This window comes from Lepus europaeus, chromosome 16 (assembly GCF_033115175.1).
Source record: "Lepus europaeus isolate LE1 chromosome 16, mLepTim1.pri, whole genome shotgun sequence".
NCBI classification, from domain to species: Eukaryota; Metazoa; Chordata; class Mammalia; order Lagomorpha; family Leporidae; genus Lepus; species Lepus europaeus.
In genome coordinates, this window is record NC_084842.1 from 61,751,893 (window position 1) to 61,770,465 (window position 18,573).

The 18,573-nt window shown below is 37.7% G+C and overlaps 1 protein-coding gene across 2 annotated transcripts in view; it reads left to right on the plus strand.

Moving 5' to 3' along the window:
- ARAP2 (ArfGAP with RhoGAP domain, ankyrin repeat and PH domain 2) overlaps positions 1-18,573 on the plus strand; it is a 235,134-nt gene that overhangs the window by 194,029 nt on the left and 22,532 nt on the right. The window contains exon 32 of one of the 2 annotated variants that reach the window (XM_062213242.1): positions 5,327-5,399. The exons of the other annotated variant lie outside the window; for it this stretch is intronic. Within the exon in view, the coding sequence (XP_062069226.1) occupies positions 5,327-5,362 (36 nt within the window). The 3' untranslated portion in view covers positions 5,363-5,399. Of the gene's footprint in view, positions 1-5,326; positions 5,400-18,573 lie in introns of those variants that run through there. 2 annotated transcript variants of the gene reach the window in all.

The following is an 18,573-nucleotide window of genomic DNA, read 5'->3' on the forward strand; positions in this document are numbered from 1 at the left end:
TTCTTATTTTTCTAATTTCTTCTTCTTGTTTTTGTCTGATTGTAAAATTTCCAGAGATTTGTCTTCTAGCTCGGATATTCTTTCTTCTGCCTCAACAACTCTGTTATTAAGACTTTTCTCCACTGCATTTTTATTGCTTCTGAATAATCTGATGATCAGTTTTTTGAATTCCATTTCTGGCATTTGCTCAATCTCTTCATCTTCACATTCTAATATTGAAATGTTGTAAAAAAGAAAAAGAAATGTTGTAGTGTTCCTTTGGGGGACGCATAGTGTTTTCCTTTTTCTTGTTTCTTGAATTTCATCCTTTATTTTTCAGCACTTGTTAAATTTTTTGGTCTGATGACTTTATTTTTGATCTGGGTCTCTGTGTCTCTGTGTCTTAATGGGACGTCTACACTTTCAGTGAATACAAAAAGATGTGTGCTGGGTGTGGCCAGGGTGCTCAGTTCAGTACTCCAGGGTGGAGTGAGTATCTAGGGTAAGACCCCAGTTGGGTGTGGTAGCTGTCCTCTGGTTAACTGGATGGAGAAGAATGGTCACTTCTGTTGGTGTGTCCAGCCCTTTTCTTCCCAGCTGAGGAATGCCCAAGTGTTCGTCTCCAGTGTGCTCAGCACTCATCTGTACCATGTAGCAATCATTTTCAATGAGACCTGAGACTCATACAGAAGGCGTCTTTTTAGGACAGGGAAAGCAGTTTTGCCAGCTGTTTCAGGATTGAGTTTTTCTGCAAAAGGCCTATCTTCTTAAAAAAATAATGGAATACAATTTGTTTTTAGGAAAGCAATCTTCAAACAACCTCTTTCCTCTGTGTTCTTTATTCCTATTATCTCTTGTAATCCTTCTAATCAAATTGTCCCCTCTACCAAAATATTAAAAAAAATACCTAAGAAGTGCTGGTCAAGGTTGTGAACTACCTCTTCTTTGTCAAATAGATTGTATCATTCTCATACCTCAGATTGCTCATTTAATGACTGGCCTGAGATGCAGTGACCTGTGATCAGTCCTTTTACAAAGAAGAATCACATGCTAAATAAATGCAAACATAAACATTAGACTCAGAATTTGATTTACTTAGGTCTCCAGTCTCTTCTATATTGATGCTCATTTCCAAGATATTTCATCCCATATGATTGCTTTAAATACCATATATTCACTAATTACTCAAGACATGTATCTCTGACAATTTTCAAATCTTGAAGTTGTATATTGTTAGCCTCTGGAAAACTTATGTGTGTCTTTACTGTAAATTCATAAAGCATATTCTGTCACTTGCAAACCCAAAGTCTAAATACAATTGCCTAATTAACATTTTGGGAATGATGTTCCTCATATCTGGACTAAAACTCCTATTTATATTTTATGACAGGTTAGGGCAGTTTCCAGCAGAATGCCCCGGTTAAAACATGCAAATGAAAAGTGGGAAGAAAAATGCAACTCTGTGAAGTTTACTTCCTTTTCAGATCAGCAAGTAGTATTTGATCAAATTAATGACTATTTATTTATTGATTGATTTGAGGGGCTGAGAGATACAGACTGAGAGAGACAGAGAGAAAGAGAATGTGCCCTTTCCTCCTTCATTCCCCAAATGCTTCACAGTCAGGGACTAAATCCAGAAAACAGGAACTCAATCTAGGTCTCCCCCATGGGTGGAAGAAGTGCAATCACTTGAGCTATCACTACTGCTTCCTTGAGTCCTTAACAGGAAGCTGGAGTCAGGAGCCAGAGCCCGGGATTGAATCCAGACTCTCTAAAGGGAACCTGGGCATCTCAGCTGGTAGGCCATGTGCCCATCCCTAAATGAATGATTTTATTGGAATATGGGGACCCAAACTTTGAGCGTGTCAAGATTCTGTGTCAGTGCGGTGGACCTATTTTACCATAGGTATCATTAGACTACAAAGTTGGCAAGGAAATAGCAGCATACAAAGATCCATAAAAATGTTTTGAAGAGAAGGATGCACTGAAGACAATGTTCTTACTGATCAAATGAGTAAGTGAGTAGTCAACAGACTTAGGCCAGAGGCAGCCATTAGCATGAGATCTGCAAAGGAGACATTAAGTAGGTGTCTACTAAACCATATTTAAAAGACACACTTGAAGGGTTTTCTATTTCAGCAAGAAACACTGTTCTCATTTGCCAAAGAGTTAAGGATCAGAAAGAGTACAGGGAGTGGAAGAAAGCTACTATAAAGAATTTTGGAGCCAAAAATAATCTTAAGCAATTACAAATACCTTATCTTTTAAGAAAATAAGTGCAAGAGATGAAAGTACATTAGAATAGTCCCATAATTGTGTTAAGTCCCTTAAGGTTACTGTCCAGCACATTAAGCGTGTTATAATTAAACTGTTGAGAAACAAATTAAAATTTTAATGATCTTTCCTCCCTTTGGAAGTAAACATAGTTCCCTTTTACCAATGCTGCCAGAACTCATAATATTATTGTCTAATCAGCACTTAATGGCCCACTCATAGTACTTCTAATCTTATGTAATTAATGTGCATGAAAAGGGGGCTAATAAGTGTTTTATCATATTATGCATGTTGGAAATACATAAGCAACCCACTACTAGATCCTTACTTTAGCATCTCCGAAATTCTTGTTTAGTACTCTTTCATACATATGAGCACTATATGTCTTGAGTCTCCATGAACAAATGCGTACTCTACAATTATTTTCTTCCAGTCTATTAGTTACCTCTTTGGATGTAATTTGAAGAATTAAGAGCAAATGTAATGTAAATCTATTTTATTAGGTAAATATGAATAAACAAGCAAATTCCGAAAATTATCAAATTTATCTGAAAACATTATTCTTTATTTGTTCCTGGATAAGCACAAAAGTGCGCTTGTATATTTCACACTGTTTCCTCATCACAAATCCCTCTAGGTATGAATCTGTACCTTCATCTAAACGGGCTGCCTCCTTGAACAAACTTCCATGAAGTGAAAAAGTACATCAATGCGTTCATAATCCAGTGTTCTCTTTTCTTACTTGGGCTTCACATCTAGGCAGCCTACTTTGTCCCCTATACAAACTTTTGCTAATTTAGTATTTTTTAAAGTGTAAATTTTGTCCAAAGACATTTGGTTTCCAAGCCCTTCTTCACCAAATCCCCTCTTCAATTCTGCTGATCTCCTTTATCACAGTGATTCTCTAAGTCAAAGGCATTTAGAAAACTCAGAATGAGTTAAAACCAAAGTCCCCAGGGACAAAGTTACCTTATACAGGAGCTTGTTTTTAGGAAAAGCATCAAAAGGGTTGTCATAACCCATGGGAATGAATCAAGATTAGAATGCAGATATGAGGCCATCTTGGACCTATAACCAGAATCGTTCAGCTCAGCATCTATGTCAGGGATGGCTTTCAATAGTCCAGCCAATTGGGGAACAACAAGCAAAAGCAGATCTGGGCTGTACAGATCAGTGCTCATGCCTGATGAAGTAATCCATGTTGAAAAGGAATACTTAAGCAGGAAAAACCAAGTATATGTGTACTGATCCAGCCTTAGTGTTGGATTAAAAAACTTAGCCTTAGATTGAAAATCTCCTTCTGATATACATATGTAAGTATGTATATCAGAAGGAGATTTTTAATCAGATGACTAGTGAGAGCTGTGCATTATATATGAAAGATACACAGGTTTATGCAAACAGTATGGAGTTGGTGACTCCAGAACAGGAAATGATTTATTCTTTGCTTTTTTATCCACTTTTTGTGGCTAAGGGATGGCAGGTGTGCAATATTTCTAGAAGGAGGCAAAGTTTTGCAGGTGCTCCTGTTTGCAGCAGAGAGTGAATTCCTCATAGAGCCCTTTCCCCCTCCTTATCTCCTTGTCCATGACAAACATCTTATATCCCCTTTTTACTCCTTCACCTGATTTTTCTCTTGTCTGTGTCTCCACTGAAAAAGACAGAGAGGTTATTATTTAAATAATCTGACTGTATATCAAAGGCATTTAGCTGTAGTATTTTTCCCCTTTAACGAGGTAAGGGTGATATTAGGGAAATTTTACATTTAGTTGGCATAAACATTCTTGGAAAATTAAAATAAATGCAAAAGATGACATTTTACAAGATTGCTTTTCATTCTTAACATAATGAACAATCCAGTCACTGCTGAATAGCCCAATCTATTTTATTTCTTTGAACAAATTCCATTGTAAGAGCCAACATCATCCATGGGCTTCCGAAGCAGAAAGTAATTATCATCACAATTAGCTTTCACAGCGATACACATTTTCCTTATGGCATTGCTTCTCATCTTCACCTTACTCTCCAATTTGTATTCATATCTTTAAAGTAGCTGCGTGAAAAAGATTACCCCTTCTGCATCTACTTATATTACTCTGAGGAAAAACTCTGTAGGGACATTAAAATATAAATAACTTGTGCCCAAGTCTTCCAAGTTATATTTTAGCCAATATGTAAGGTCAAGACATATTGTCAGTCTTTTTGGGATCCCCAATGAACCTCTGAAATATAGATATTACTCTATGCCAAAGAAAAAATTATTCAAAATAATTTCCCCTTGGATATTTATGGAAACTATAAGGCTTTTAAACTTCTTTTCTGACCTCTATTATTACTTGATCCTTCGTAGTCTTTTGAGACAAGTGTTTTCACTATAATAGACCTTAGAAGAGATAGGTAGTAAACAAAAGGTTAACAGATAAGACCTCTTTCCCTCACTGTAAAGCTGTGTAGGCCACAAGGGTCCAGTCTGAGACCACAGTTGCCCCTAAGGGACCAGGGCATCCAGAGAATTACACAGAATGGATTTCACAGATGCATGTACTCACTTTGTTATAATTTTTATTGTCATTGTCTCAATATTTATTCTTATAAATTCATGTAGATGGTATTGAGATGCCCTCTCAAAATTTGAAGACTGGAGGAATAAGATTATTCTCTAAGTGTTAAATCATAAAATCCACCCAAAATTATGAGTGATTGATAGTCACAATGATGAGTAGTGTTTACCCACTATTCAGAGAAAGATGAAAGAAGATAATAGTGAATATATAATTAATTATTTTTAAAATCAAGGACTCAAAGCATAGAATAGAACATAAAAAATGCAAAGCAGTGCACTAGGCCATCAACGACAGCAACCCCTTCCTCTTGACCTATGCTGGGGAGGGAGTACATTGAGACAAATACTCAACTTGCTTGATTTTGGTAGCAGGTATATTTCTATTCTGATGGGAGATGAACTTGACTATCAGAACCCTGATGCAATTAAGTGTTGAAAGGCTGAACTAATTCCCCTTGCCCTGATTATATGCTTGGTAATCGATTTTATGATTATAATTTTATTTTGCAGGAGGTGATTTTCCTTCAAGGAGAGAAGACTAGCTAGAGTACATGCATGGCTAATCTTCTGTTTCAGCTTAGTTAGTGTGATTATATCCCTGAAGTATAGGTACCTACTCCTTCCAAAGTCAAGTCACAAGGGGGACAAAATGAAGGAATGACAGTGCTGAAATCAATGATGTAAACAGCAATTTGGAAGGTGGATCACTGCCTGCTAGGCAGTCTATCTGATTACACCACAGTCTCTGTGCATTGATGGGCCTATTTCAAGATGAGAAGATACTCCTAGTCCAGTTTTTCAGGTTGTTCCTGAAGTGTACTGGATACTACATTGAAGAGTGTGAAAATTGCATTGCAGTCTTGGAATACATTCCGAGAGCAGCAATCCATCAGATGAAAAGGCTGGAAATCATGTTGAATGAAGAATGGGCAGAAATACCCTAGAGAAAGGAAGGGGAGGAGAATAGAGGTTTGCAATTTGCCTTTATAATCTAAAGGTTTGTTAAATGAAGGAAGCTATAGATTGGTTCTACATGAGTCTTAGATTAGGCTAAGAAACAAAGTGTGAAAGTTAGACAAAAATTTTGAATCATTATAAGGTGTAAACCCTTGATAGACTGAGCATCTTAATGGTGGAAGTGTATATTGCAAAATGAAATGAATTTTCTGGCTTTGTAGCTATTTATAACTGCAACTTGATGGATTATTTCAGAACAGATTCTGAGAGTAGAAACTTTTTCTAGTTCCTTTAAAAATTAATTTTTCATAAAATCATAATTGATAAATTTTTTAAAAAATAATTATTTTATTTATTTGAAAGGCAGAGAGAAAAACAAAAACACAGAGAGAAAAATCTTCCATCCACTGACTCAATTCCCGAATGCCTATTACAGCCATGATTGGATTGCATGAGGCCAGGTGCTAGGAGCTCCATCTTTGTCTCACACATGGGTGTCAAGAGACCCAAACACATGAGCCACCACCTCCTGCCTTCAAGGATTTGTATTAGCAGGAAGCTTGACTGGACTCAAAACAGGCACTCAGATATGGGATGCAGGTATTCCAAGCAGTGACTTAACCACTGTACCACAATGCAAGCCTATAATAATTTTCTACATTTAAAAGTATAACTTAGGAGAACAGATGTTTGGCCTTGTGATTAAGATGTCCACATCCTACACAGGACTTTTTAGTTTTATTTACCAGCTCAAGCTCTTGAATCCAGCTTTCTGCTAAAACAAGCCATCATGTGAGAGATCTAGATTGAATCCCGGCTCCTAAATTTTGTTCCAGCGGGCAGCTGTTGTGAGCATTTGGATGGAGCTCTTTCCCTCTATCTGTCTCTTTCTCTGTGTCTACCACTCACTCTTCCCCTCAAATAAATTAAAAAAAAAAGCTGTGTAACTGAAATCTAAATCATTGAAATATCTTATGTGTTGCATAGGAGGATTAATTTTATTCATAGAGTGGTTTCTACCATATTTTCACACAATGATATTGACAATTATCATTTATTTATCAAATCTCATCATAAACTAAGGATATTTCTTTTTTTAAAAAATGATGTATTTCTTTACTTGAAAGGCAGAGTTATAGAGAAGCAGAGGCAGAGAGAAAGAGAGAAAGAGATATCTTCCATTCGCTGATTCACTCCCCAGATGGCCCAATGGCCAGAGGTGTGCCAATCCAAAGCCAGGAGCTAGGAGTTACTCCGGGTCTCCCACTGCTTTCCCAGACCATAGCAGAGAGCTAGATCAGGAGCTAGGAGTTCCTCCGGGTCTCCCACTGCTTTCCCAGACCATAGCAGAGAGCTAGATCAGAAGTGGAGCAGCCAGGACTTGAACTGGCGTCCAGGCAGGCAGCTGCTTTACCCGCTATGCCACTGCGCTGGACCCAGGATATTTCTTTTTCTTTGAATAAATTCAAAATTCAAGTAAATCAACACCACAACACCAAATCCAAGTAATATCTAGAAATAAATCTACAAAAGATCTTGCAAGATCTTTTTCTTTAGAAAGGCAGGATTACAGAGAGTACAGAGAGAAGCAAACAGAGACCTTCCATCCCTTCTTTCACTCCCCAAATGGTCTCAATGGCCATTGCTGGACCAGATAGAAGTCAGGAGCCAGGTGTCTTTTCCAGGTCTCCCATGTGGATGCAGCATCCAAAGATTTGGCCATCTGTTGCTGCCTTTTCAGGCTTATTAGCAGGGAGCTGAATTGGAAGAGGGGCAGCTGGGGCATGAACTGAAGCCAATATGGGATGCCGACATTTCAAGTAGCAGATTTACCAGCTATGCCACAATGCCAGTCCCTCTTGTAAGATCTTTACACTGGAAATCATAATAATCTATAGAACCATTTAAATCTAAATCTCAGTATCTGTTGGGCAAATGTATGCATGTGAGCATCTATGTGTGTAACTGTGTGTTAAGAGAAGGATAAAGTGGAAGAAGGGAAAGAGTTTGTATTGACAAGTTAATTCTACAATTTCTACGGAAACACACAAAGCAAATACATAGCAAGTGCAATTTTATAAGTAAACACAAAGATGAAAGATTTATTCTACTATTTAGCAAGACTTATTATAAAGTTATAGTAATCAAGACATTGTGGTGTTTTGAAATGGAAAGAATAACAAATCAATGGCATAGAGAATTAAGAAACAGTTCAGACTTTCCTTCTGATTTGTGACAAAAGAAAAGACTGTATGATATCTGCAAAAGGCTTGCCTTTTCAGTAAATATTCCTGAATCAGTGGGATGAAGTCATATCAAAACACAATCTTGACTTTGTCCTTACATCATCCTCTCTACATAAAATATCTCAGCAGACTCAACTCTAAAAATAACAAAGTAAATCAATGGGAGAAATATAGAGAAACATTTCTCATATCAGAATAAACAAAGTTCTCAGACAATAAACTAAAAATTACTATTGACAGACAAAGTGATAATTGAACTCCATATGTGTTTAATGGAAAACATTGCAATACCAAATGTTGGTCAGCATATGAAGCAACTAGAATGTATATAGGAAAAAATATTTTGGAAAACTGACACAACGGTTTTATTTCGAGGTACATGAGTATATCTAACAAAACTACATTAATGTAAATGCAAAGATATTTACTAGAACTTTCATACCATCACTTTTTGTAATAGTAAAAAACTATTCGTAAACAATACGAATGACCATCAATAGGAGGATTGATAAATATACTCACAATGGTATAATATGCTTTAAAGAAAATGTCCAGGGGCTGGCTCTGTGGCGCAGAGGGTTAACATTGATTTATCTGATGCCCTGATCTGTAGCGCCGGCATCCCATATGGGCACTGGTTCGAGTCCCGACTGCTCCAATTCCAATGCAGCTCTCTGCTATGGCCAGGGAAAGCAGTAGAAGATGGCCCAAGTCCTTAGGTCCCTGCACTCGCCTGGGAGACCCAAAAGAAACTCCTAGCTCCTGGCTTCAGATCGGCACAGTTCCAGCTGTTGCAGCTAATTGGGGAGTGAATCATTGGATGGAAGACCTCTCTCTCTCTCTCTCTCTCTCTGTATGTCTCTCTCTCTCTCTCTGCCTTTCCTCTATCTGGGTAACTCTGACTTTCAAATAAATAAATAAATCTTTTTTTAAAAAAAGAGAACATCCATTACATAATTGTTAGCAACAATATGGATGGATATTGCAAATAATGCTGACAGACAAAAAGCTTGTGCACCCCTTATAGTGTCCTTCTGGTTGAGTAAATACAAAGCAGTATTTTAATAAGCATTATACCATTTGTTAACCATGTGTATAAAAAATATTTTTATTGATTCCATTAAATATTTTTCCACATATTTGTCTTAAAAAGAAGTTTTAAAGATCAAATTTTAGTTTCTTAAGATTTAATGATAATTTTATGCACTAGTTAACAAAATAAACATTTCATAGAAACACAAAAATTTTATATAAATAAATAATATCATAAGTAATTACACTAATTTTATAATTTCATAATAATTTAAAGAGAAACTCTTTTCAGAATAAATTTTTTCTTTAAAAACTATTTATTGATTGATTTATCTGATAGGCCAAGTACTAGAAAAAGAGGGGTGACACAGGGTGATCCCATCTGCTAGACCACTCCCCAAATAGTTGCAATGACTAAGGCTGGGCCAGGCCAATAACAGGAGCCTAGAACTCCAAGTGGGTCTCCCACATAGGTGGTGGGGGCCAAGTACTTGGGACATCCTTTTCTGTTTCCCCACAAGCATTTGCAGAGAGCTGGATTGGATATGGAGAAGTGGGGACTGCATTGGTATCCCAGTATGGTACCCTGTCATTGCAAGCAATGGTTTAACCCACTGGGCCACAATACCAGCTCCCAATATCAATTCTTACATTAAACTCTAGAAGTGTTAATGTTAATCTTGATTAATATAACTTTGATTTTTATGTTTATCTGAAAAATTAAGTCAGAATTGTCATCTTGAAGATAGTAAAAATATTTAACCTGGACACCAGTAAAAATTAAATAAAACAAAAAATAATTCCTTTACAAATCAAAATTGTTTTTATCTCAGAATTTTGGCAATGATATACATATAAAGAAAACATAACAGCATTTTCCAAACAGAGGGAAATCTCAAGGAAAGAGAAGTAAACATACGGGTTTTATTTCAGCCAAGCTGTATTTAAGGCATCATTTCTTTTTTCTTAACTTTTATTTAATGAATATAAATTTCCAATGTACAGCTTATGGATTACAATGGCTTCCCCCTCCCATAACTTCCCTCCCACCCGCAACCCTCCCCTCTCCCGCTCCTTTTCCCCTTCCATTCACATCAAGATTCATTTTCAATTCTCTTTGTATACAGAAGATCAATTTAGTATATATTAAGTAAAGATTTCAACAGTTTGCACCCACATAAAAACACCAAGTGAAACATACTGTTTGAGTACTAGTTATAGCATTAAATCACAATGTACAGCACATTAAGGACAGAGATCCCACATGAGGAGCAAGTGCACAGTGACTCCTGTTGTTGACCCAACAAATTGACACTCTAGTTTATGGCACCAATAACCACCCTAGGCTCTCGTCATGAGTTGCCAAGGCTATGGAAGCCTTCCAAGTTTGCCGACTCTGATCATATTTAGACAAGGTCATAAAAGACAGGGTGAGGATAGTAACCAATGATCCTAAGAGTGGCATTAACCAGGTCTGAACAATTATACAGCATTAAGTGGGGAAGAGGACCATTAGTACACACAGGTTGGGAGTAGAGCCATTGGAGGTAGAGTAGAGGTTATGATTACAAAGGAATGAGGCCCAAGTGCACTAGACAGGGTCTAGAACAAAGAACAGAGTCATTATTAGAGGAGCTAAGAAAGGTGCTAAGCTACAATTAAGTTTTCTGATTGAGAGGCAAATAGAACCTGACAGAAGGGGCTTGGTAATAATCTGGTGGGCTTTAGGCCTTGTAAGTTAAGAGGCCCAGACCTATCTATCTCTTCACATGGGGTATATCCTAAGGGAGGTGTGAACCTCCTCGGGGAAGGCACTCTGTTGACTTTCATTACTTGGCTGGCCTGGGAGGAGAGCTGGCCAGGTAAAGGCAGGGGGCATCTCTAACAAGAAATTTACAGTTCTGCCTGCAATGTTGCTAACCCTACTTGGCCGTCTCTTCAGCTGCAGTGGTCACTCTGGAAGTTGGGCTGAGTGAAGGGCTTTTCAGTTTAGAGCCAATAAGATCTGTGGCTCTGACCTGGGCATCCTTCGACTCCAGGGCAGGTCCATTTCCAGTGATCCAACTCTTGGCAGAGCTGCCAGGGCTCTTCACAAGCTGACTTCTGCTGAAGCCCAGACTTACCACATTGAAAGCCACTGCAGTGGACTGGCCTGTTGGGTCTCCTTGAGGGCAGATCACTGTACAGATCAGCCATTAATAGGCCTGCCACCCATTGCTTCTGATTAAGGCATCATTTCTATAGTGACATGCACTTAGACGTGTTGGGAAATGCTCTATCCAAAAGCCCTGAGTGATTTATAAAAACAATCGAATGTCATACAACCCCCACTTGATTAAATATTAGCAAAAATATTATGTTGACGATTGGATACATTAAATTATGTATCTAACAGAGTCTAGGATGGAAGAACAGATTGTAATTGTTATTTATTCTGATACTAAAATAGAATAGTACTCAGGGCCGGTGGGAGGGCTCACTTGGTTAATCCTCCACCTGCGGCGCCAACAACCCATATGGGCTCCAGGTTCTAGCCCCAGTTGCCCCTCTTCCAGTCCAGCTCTCTGCTGTGGCCCGGGAAGGCAGTGGAGGATGGCCCAAGTCCTGGAGCCCTGCACCCGCATGGGAGACCAGGAGGAAGCACCTGGCTCCTGGCTTCGGTTCGGCGCAGCTCCAGCTGTAGCAGCTATTTAGGGAGTGAACCAACGGAAGGAAGAACTTTCTCTCTGTCTCTCTCTCTGTGTGTGTCTATAACACTGCCTCTCAAAAAAAGGTAGAATAATAGTATAACAAGCATAGCAAGAAGGAAAAAATTAGAATAAACTCAGCAATGATTTCCATAAATAATAGATGGAATTCTGGAGCATACTGTAACCTGGTAAAACAAATAGTAGAAATCTAGGTGCATGGAAAGTGGACTGAGGACACTTTTCAAAGTAGTATTAAATATTTTTTTTTATTTCTTTTTCTTTTTATTTTATTTATTTATTTTTTTGAGAGGCAGAGTTAGTGAGAGAGAGAGACAAAGAGAAAGGTCTTCCTTTCCGTTGGTTCAACCCCTAATGGCCGCTATGGCCGGCGTGCTGTGCAGATCCAAAGCCAGGTGCCAGGTGCTTCCTCCTGGTCTCCCATTTGGGTGCAGGGCCCAAGCACTTGGACCATCCTCCACTGCACTCCCGGGCCACAGCAGAGAGCTGGACTGGAAGAGGATCTGGCGCCCCAACTGAGACTAGAACCTGGGGTGCCGGCGCCGCAGGTGGAGGATTAGCCAAGTGAGCTGCGGTGCCGGCCAAATATTTCTTAAAAATAAGAAAATATGCATAAATAACAAAAGAAAACAGAAAAGGAAAAAATTGAACTTACTCAGAAATAAAGAACACATAAAATATTGTACCTAAGAATGTACCAATCATATCAACAAGTATAAGTGAACTTTACTCACTCATTAAAAGAAAGAACATTTTAAATTTTCTTACGAACCAACCAAAAACCAATTCTATAGTTTGGGTAAAAGATTTACTGAAAATAACATCATTCAATTTGACTGTAAGAGATAATGATAGGAAACTACATGTGGTACAAAAACACATCACAGAGTGACACCAACTAGAACCAGGAGTTTTAATCCTAATACAAGACAAGATAGAATCCAGTTCAAAGAGCACTAAACTCCACAGTGATGGCCCCTTCAAATATCATGGGCCAAAATGTCCAATGATGATCTAATTTTGAATATCTATGCAGCATATATAGAAAGTACATAGAGTAGTATATGGAGAATGAAACTTAAATACATAAATAATAAGAGACTTTAACCCTCAATATGCCATGCTTAGTCCATGAGAGGTCACATAAACAAAAAAATTAATAAGGGTTTAGAAGATCAATTTAATATTACCAGTGTGGTATGTATATATATATATATGTATATGTATTTATGTATGTATATATTTATTTATTTTATTTGAAAGAGTTACAGAGAGGGAGAGGCAGAGGCACAGGCCGAGAAAGATATATTCTGTCTGCTGGTTCACTCCCCAAATGGCTGCAACTGCCAAGGCTGGATCAGGCCAAAGTCAGATGTTCAAGGACTTGGGCCATCTTCTGCTGCTTCCCTAGGTACATTAGTAGGGTGCTAGATCAGCAGTGGAGCAGATGGGACTTGAACTGGCACCCATGTGGGATGCCTGTGCTTGCAGGCTGTCCTTTTACTTGCTACGCCACAGCACCAGAACCCAGTACGGTATATTTTTTTGAAATATGTTGGTATGTGTTTATCTAAAAATTTATGTGTATATAATAGAATATACCTTTTATCATTCATTTTTTCATAAAAATTGGTCATATTAAATGTCAAAGAATATTGCATTAACTTCCTTAAAGCAGAAATACTGAAAACCATATTCATCTATCACCTTATAACAAAGCTAGATTTAATAATAATATAATGACCCTCCCATCTGCAGAAAAGTTTATACAACTGTAAAGCTAGAAGAAAATAAAGATCAAAATTGTAAAATTTCTAATAATAAAAGTATAAAAGAGATAAAACCTTAAATAAGTCCAGACTTAAAAACTAGTAAGAAAAATAAAAGTAAACATAACACCTACGAAGATAAACTTAAGTGCAGGATTAATAGGAAAGAAAAAAGGAAAACTAGAATTAATAAATAAAACAATAGACTAAAGTGAAAACATTACAAATGAAATAGAAAATAATAGTTAACCTATTGATAGAAGAAAGTGCAAATTGATGAGTTGAAAAATTAAAAGATATAATCATCTTTTAAAGAATTTTTGAAAAGTTTACTAGAGAAGAGAAAGCGTGGCTAAGCAGAGCTATTTCTACAGGAGAAATGAGGAACATTTTTGAAGAAATACTACTGAAAATGGCACCTTATTAAGGTATTCTTAGGGTGAAGTTCTTTTCACCTTGCAGAGACTATATAATTATAATCATAAAATAATTTCACATATATTTTTCATAGCAGAAAGAAAAATCTTTTAAATTTCTTTAATAAAGAACATATAATTTTAATATCCACACCAATAATAAATAGCACGTCTGAATATAAATGTAAAATTATAAAGAATTAGCAAGTAAAATCCAATACCACATTTGAAATTTAATGAATACATCATAAATACATGAAATTTATTCTGAAGATGCAGGAATGGTTTAATATTAGTCTGGTGAGCCTTTTTCCTAAGTCTAGTGACACATAATGGACTGATCTTTTTTTAAAAAGAATTATTTTGTTTATTTGAAAGGCAAAACTACAGAGAAAGCGTGAGAGACAGAAAGTTTTTCATTGGTTCTCCCTCTAAATGGCCACAATGATGGCTGGGGCTGGGCCAGATGTAGGCCAGGAGCCAGGAACTGCTCCCTTGTCTCCCACATCTCTAGAGAGGAAGGGCCCAAGCACTTGGGTCTTCCTCTGCTGCTTTCCTAGGCACAAAGAAAGCTGGATCAGAAGTGGAGCAGCCAGGACTCCATCCAGCACTCACACAGGAGGTCAGAGCTGCAGGCAATGACTTTACCCTCTGCCACAATGCTGGCTGAAATGGACATTATTTAGTGGCATTCTCATTGAATCCTGCCAGGGCTGGATCATGGGTATGCATTCAGTGTAGGCAAGCCGTATTCATGATAAAAATGACCCCTACACTTGGTTTAATGGTTTGCTGTGCCATGTTGAAATTCTTAACACACATTTTTTCATAAGAAATTATTGTTAAAAAAAAAAAGGACGTACTGCACATTGAGCTGGCTCTGTCACTCATTGTCTAACTGTTTGTAGGCAAATCTGTCTTGTTGTGTCATGATACTGTGTGATACTATGGTGGAGATTGAACTTGGCATGTGATAATGCCAAGCACATAGTAAGTGCCACATTACATAATATATACATGATAATTATTATCGCTGCTGTGATTCTAGTGGTTGTGGTAGCTATTGTTACGGTTATTTTTACCCTATGTCTACTACTGCTGAAAAGGAAATAGGCAATACTAATCTGAAGTATGAGAGATTGCTTTACAAGGAAGTAAATTCTTTAGGTTAGCCTTGGAAGCTGAGCCCTATGAGCCATAGAGAAGAACATTCATGATGGAAGGAAAAACAAAGACAAAAGAATGAGACTTGCAATCCACTGGAGGATACACGGATGCCGGGTATGAGTTTGGGTGGGCTTCAGCTACAATTTCATCCCCACTAGCTGTATGACCTTGGGAAGATTGCTTGTGCCCTCTGCCATAGCTTCTTCAACTTTAAAACTTAGAGATGAAAATATATAACACCTTTTTCATGTGGTTATTTCAAGAATTAAGTGATTTTTGTATAGATAACGTATATAAGAAAAGTAAACAGAAGAGCACCTAGTGAATTGAAGATGCCCAATAAGTGATATATTATTTTCCATGTGAAAGGGAAGCAAAGAGAAACAAGGTCAACCCCATCTTATTTCAAACTCCCATCTCAGTACTCTACCTGCACATAGGAGATGTGCAAACAGGTTGTGGAGATCCAGCTGAAACCTGACCACAGCAAAACAAGAGGAAGAAAGTTCCTGGTTAGACAGATAAGAATCAACTTTTGCCTGGTAACAAGAGGGGCCTGTGAATAATTGTCCCGAAAGTCCTTAAAGACTGACCCGCTTGAACCGTGTAACTATCCTGGGATGCAGAGTTTCAGTGGCTGGGTCCCCCTTCCACCAGCCCCTCCCACTGCTGGGGGTTTTTCCTGTCTTCCTAATAAAGTCTTGCTCCTGTTCTCACAGTTGGCCTTCTCACCTTGTCAATCTTCTTCCGCTCCCAGATTCCAACCCAGATCTGATCAACACAATTTCTGCAACACATGGAAATCTGAGTTGGGCAAGATATTTGAGAGAAGTAGGTAGCAAGGCCAGTTCACAGAAAAATTAGTTTGTCACGCTAAAGCTCCTGAACATGATCTAGCAGGCAGTGCAAGACCACTGATGTGTTCAAGCACAATTGTCTTCTAGAAAATTACTGTGACAGTGGTATAGAGACTCAAAGGACTGTGGGATGAAAGTTGACTTCCAGTTGCTGTTGCTTTCCCTGCTGGCACACCTCACAAAGACAATTTCAATTGCTGGAGTAAGCAGGAGTCAGCATTAAGCAGATATATTTGCACCTCAAAAAAAAAAATGCCTTCTGGCTTGGTTTCTGTCCTGGGAGGCACCCTAGAGAAGCCTCAGCTATAATTCACATCACAAACATGGCTTGCACATTGAACGCATGAATCAGCCTGTGCTCATGGTATCTTTCCCAAACAGACTCCTGCCAAGGACTTTAACTCTCCAGGTCTGTGATACCCAGTGTGATCTCTGCAGTGTTTGCTGGTGCTGCTGGGGTATCCATGGATGCAACCTTGTCAGACTACTGTCATCCATAGCAGACATAATGGCATCCAATCAGCAATGTTTATTGGATACCCACTGTGCTTGCAGCACAAGCAGAGGACTGCAGCAAATTGCCACAGCAAAGAAAGTAGTAGCAGAATGTGGTGCCCCTGGTGTAGTGTCTGACGCCCCTGTCGATAGCTTTAGCTCTCCCAGGCCATTAAGGATTATTCAATAGAACTAAACATGTGACCAATAGACTGTGCCTCTCCAATGTCTAAGGTGTCTGACAGCTAGGGATTTGTTAGGCACTGGACAATTGGAAGAGAAAATTCTGTATTCTCTTTATGAATCTAATAATCTGTCAATTTGCCTTGCACTATCAATTACCTCTGGATTTCAGTTTGCTTTATTTACTCATTGGACAACTAATAGAGCAGTGACAACTGTTTAAAATGGTGAGAAATAATTTCTGGAGTTTTATTTTTCATTTAAAAACTTTCAACAACATACATTAAATATGCTAATTAGGTTATTTGCTCCAGTAGTTTGAGAAACGTTGTTTTGTAAAGATAAACCATTTTAAACTGTCACAGAGGAGGAAAAAGAAAGCGCAAATAATAAAACTACATTTTGAAAGTTTGTTTCTATGTAATTTACTCTAGAAATGCTGCTCCATTATTTAAGACACTTTTAGGGAAAATGTCATGACCGTTTAATACCAAACCTGTTTGTCAAAAGTGGAAATAGAATTATCCTTTTTATATTTTTTTCTGCTTATACAAAACCATTTTACATAATACAGTTATCTCACTGTCAATCACTGTGTGGTATAGAATTGTTGTGGGTGGTTACCTTCTGCATTTCAAGCTTTCTTGTTTCTACAAAATATAATTCCCCACAGCCATTCCATAATTATATTTGCAAAGATAGATGAAGGACCTTGCTACAGAACTCAACCTCGTCCAGAAAATGAGACTGAACAGGATGTCAGATTGTTCAACTCTTCTGAAAGAAAAACATGCTGGGGATCCAGTTTGTGTGACAACAACATACATTTAACAAAACAAAAAATAATCAATTCCATGCCAGTGACAGGAGGTGATTCAGCGAGCTGGCTGGCAGTAAAGGTTGTTTAGCAGGTTTGAGATTCTTAATTGGGTGTCTAGCTTGCTAAGTAGCAGCTGGTCTTTAATTAGTTGAAAAATTATTACCACTAAGAGTTGCTTTAAAAAGAAAAAGAACAAAATAATTAAAATGTTAGAATCCATATGGTGAGTGCTTATCCTCACTTGTCAATAGCTGTTTTCCTGCTTTATCTCTAATAAGTTTTAAAATATTCCTGTGACACTTACTTTTTAAAGTCTAATTCATGTAAATGTAAAATCTCCAAAGAATTCCATAATGGAATACCAAAAATTAGCTGCTTGCCATTTAATAATTCTTTCTGCCTATGAAATTGTCTTTTGTGTACTCCCAATTGACAATGTGGTTGATAAGTGAATCTGACAACTGTCCTCATTATAGAAGGGATTAGCAAACTCTCTGACTTGATTTGTTATAAACATAATGATACTGGTGAGAATATCAGTACCTCACATATGATGAGAAAATTGCCTTTGCACACTGATTTCTTTTAAGGATTAGTTGAAAGTTAATTTTGCCTATAATTACTGGAAACATCATTTATCATGATTTTATATTTATAACTCTACCCTAGTTAGGGATAATCTTTTATAAAACTATAATATGTGCTATTCAGAGCTAGAGTAGTCCAAACATTGAACAGATCGAGAAATTCAACAGCTTATCAAGTACATGTAATATTCTTACCTCCCATATGATCAAAGTGTTTTAAAAACATTTGATTTATTTATTTACTTTTTATTTTTTGAGAGTGGGTGTGGTTGTGTAGTAAAAAGTGTTTGAATTTTGGTGCTGGAAGAACTGGGTGCAAATTTTGGCTCATACTTTTTACTAAACTAATGTATTTTAGAGACAAGAAATATGCAGACAGGCGGAGCTTTCATTGGGTGGTTCATTTCCCAAATGCTTGCAAAGGGCCTGGCTAGGAACCCAATCCAGGTCTCCTACATTGTTTGTGGGGACCAATTACTTGAGGCATCATCTGCTGATTTTCTGGTTTGCACTGGCAGGA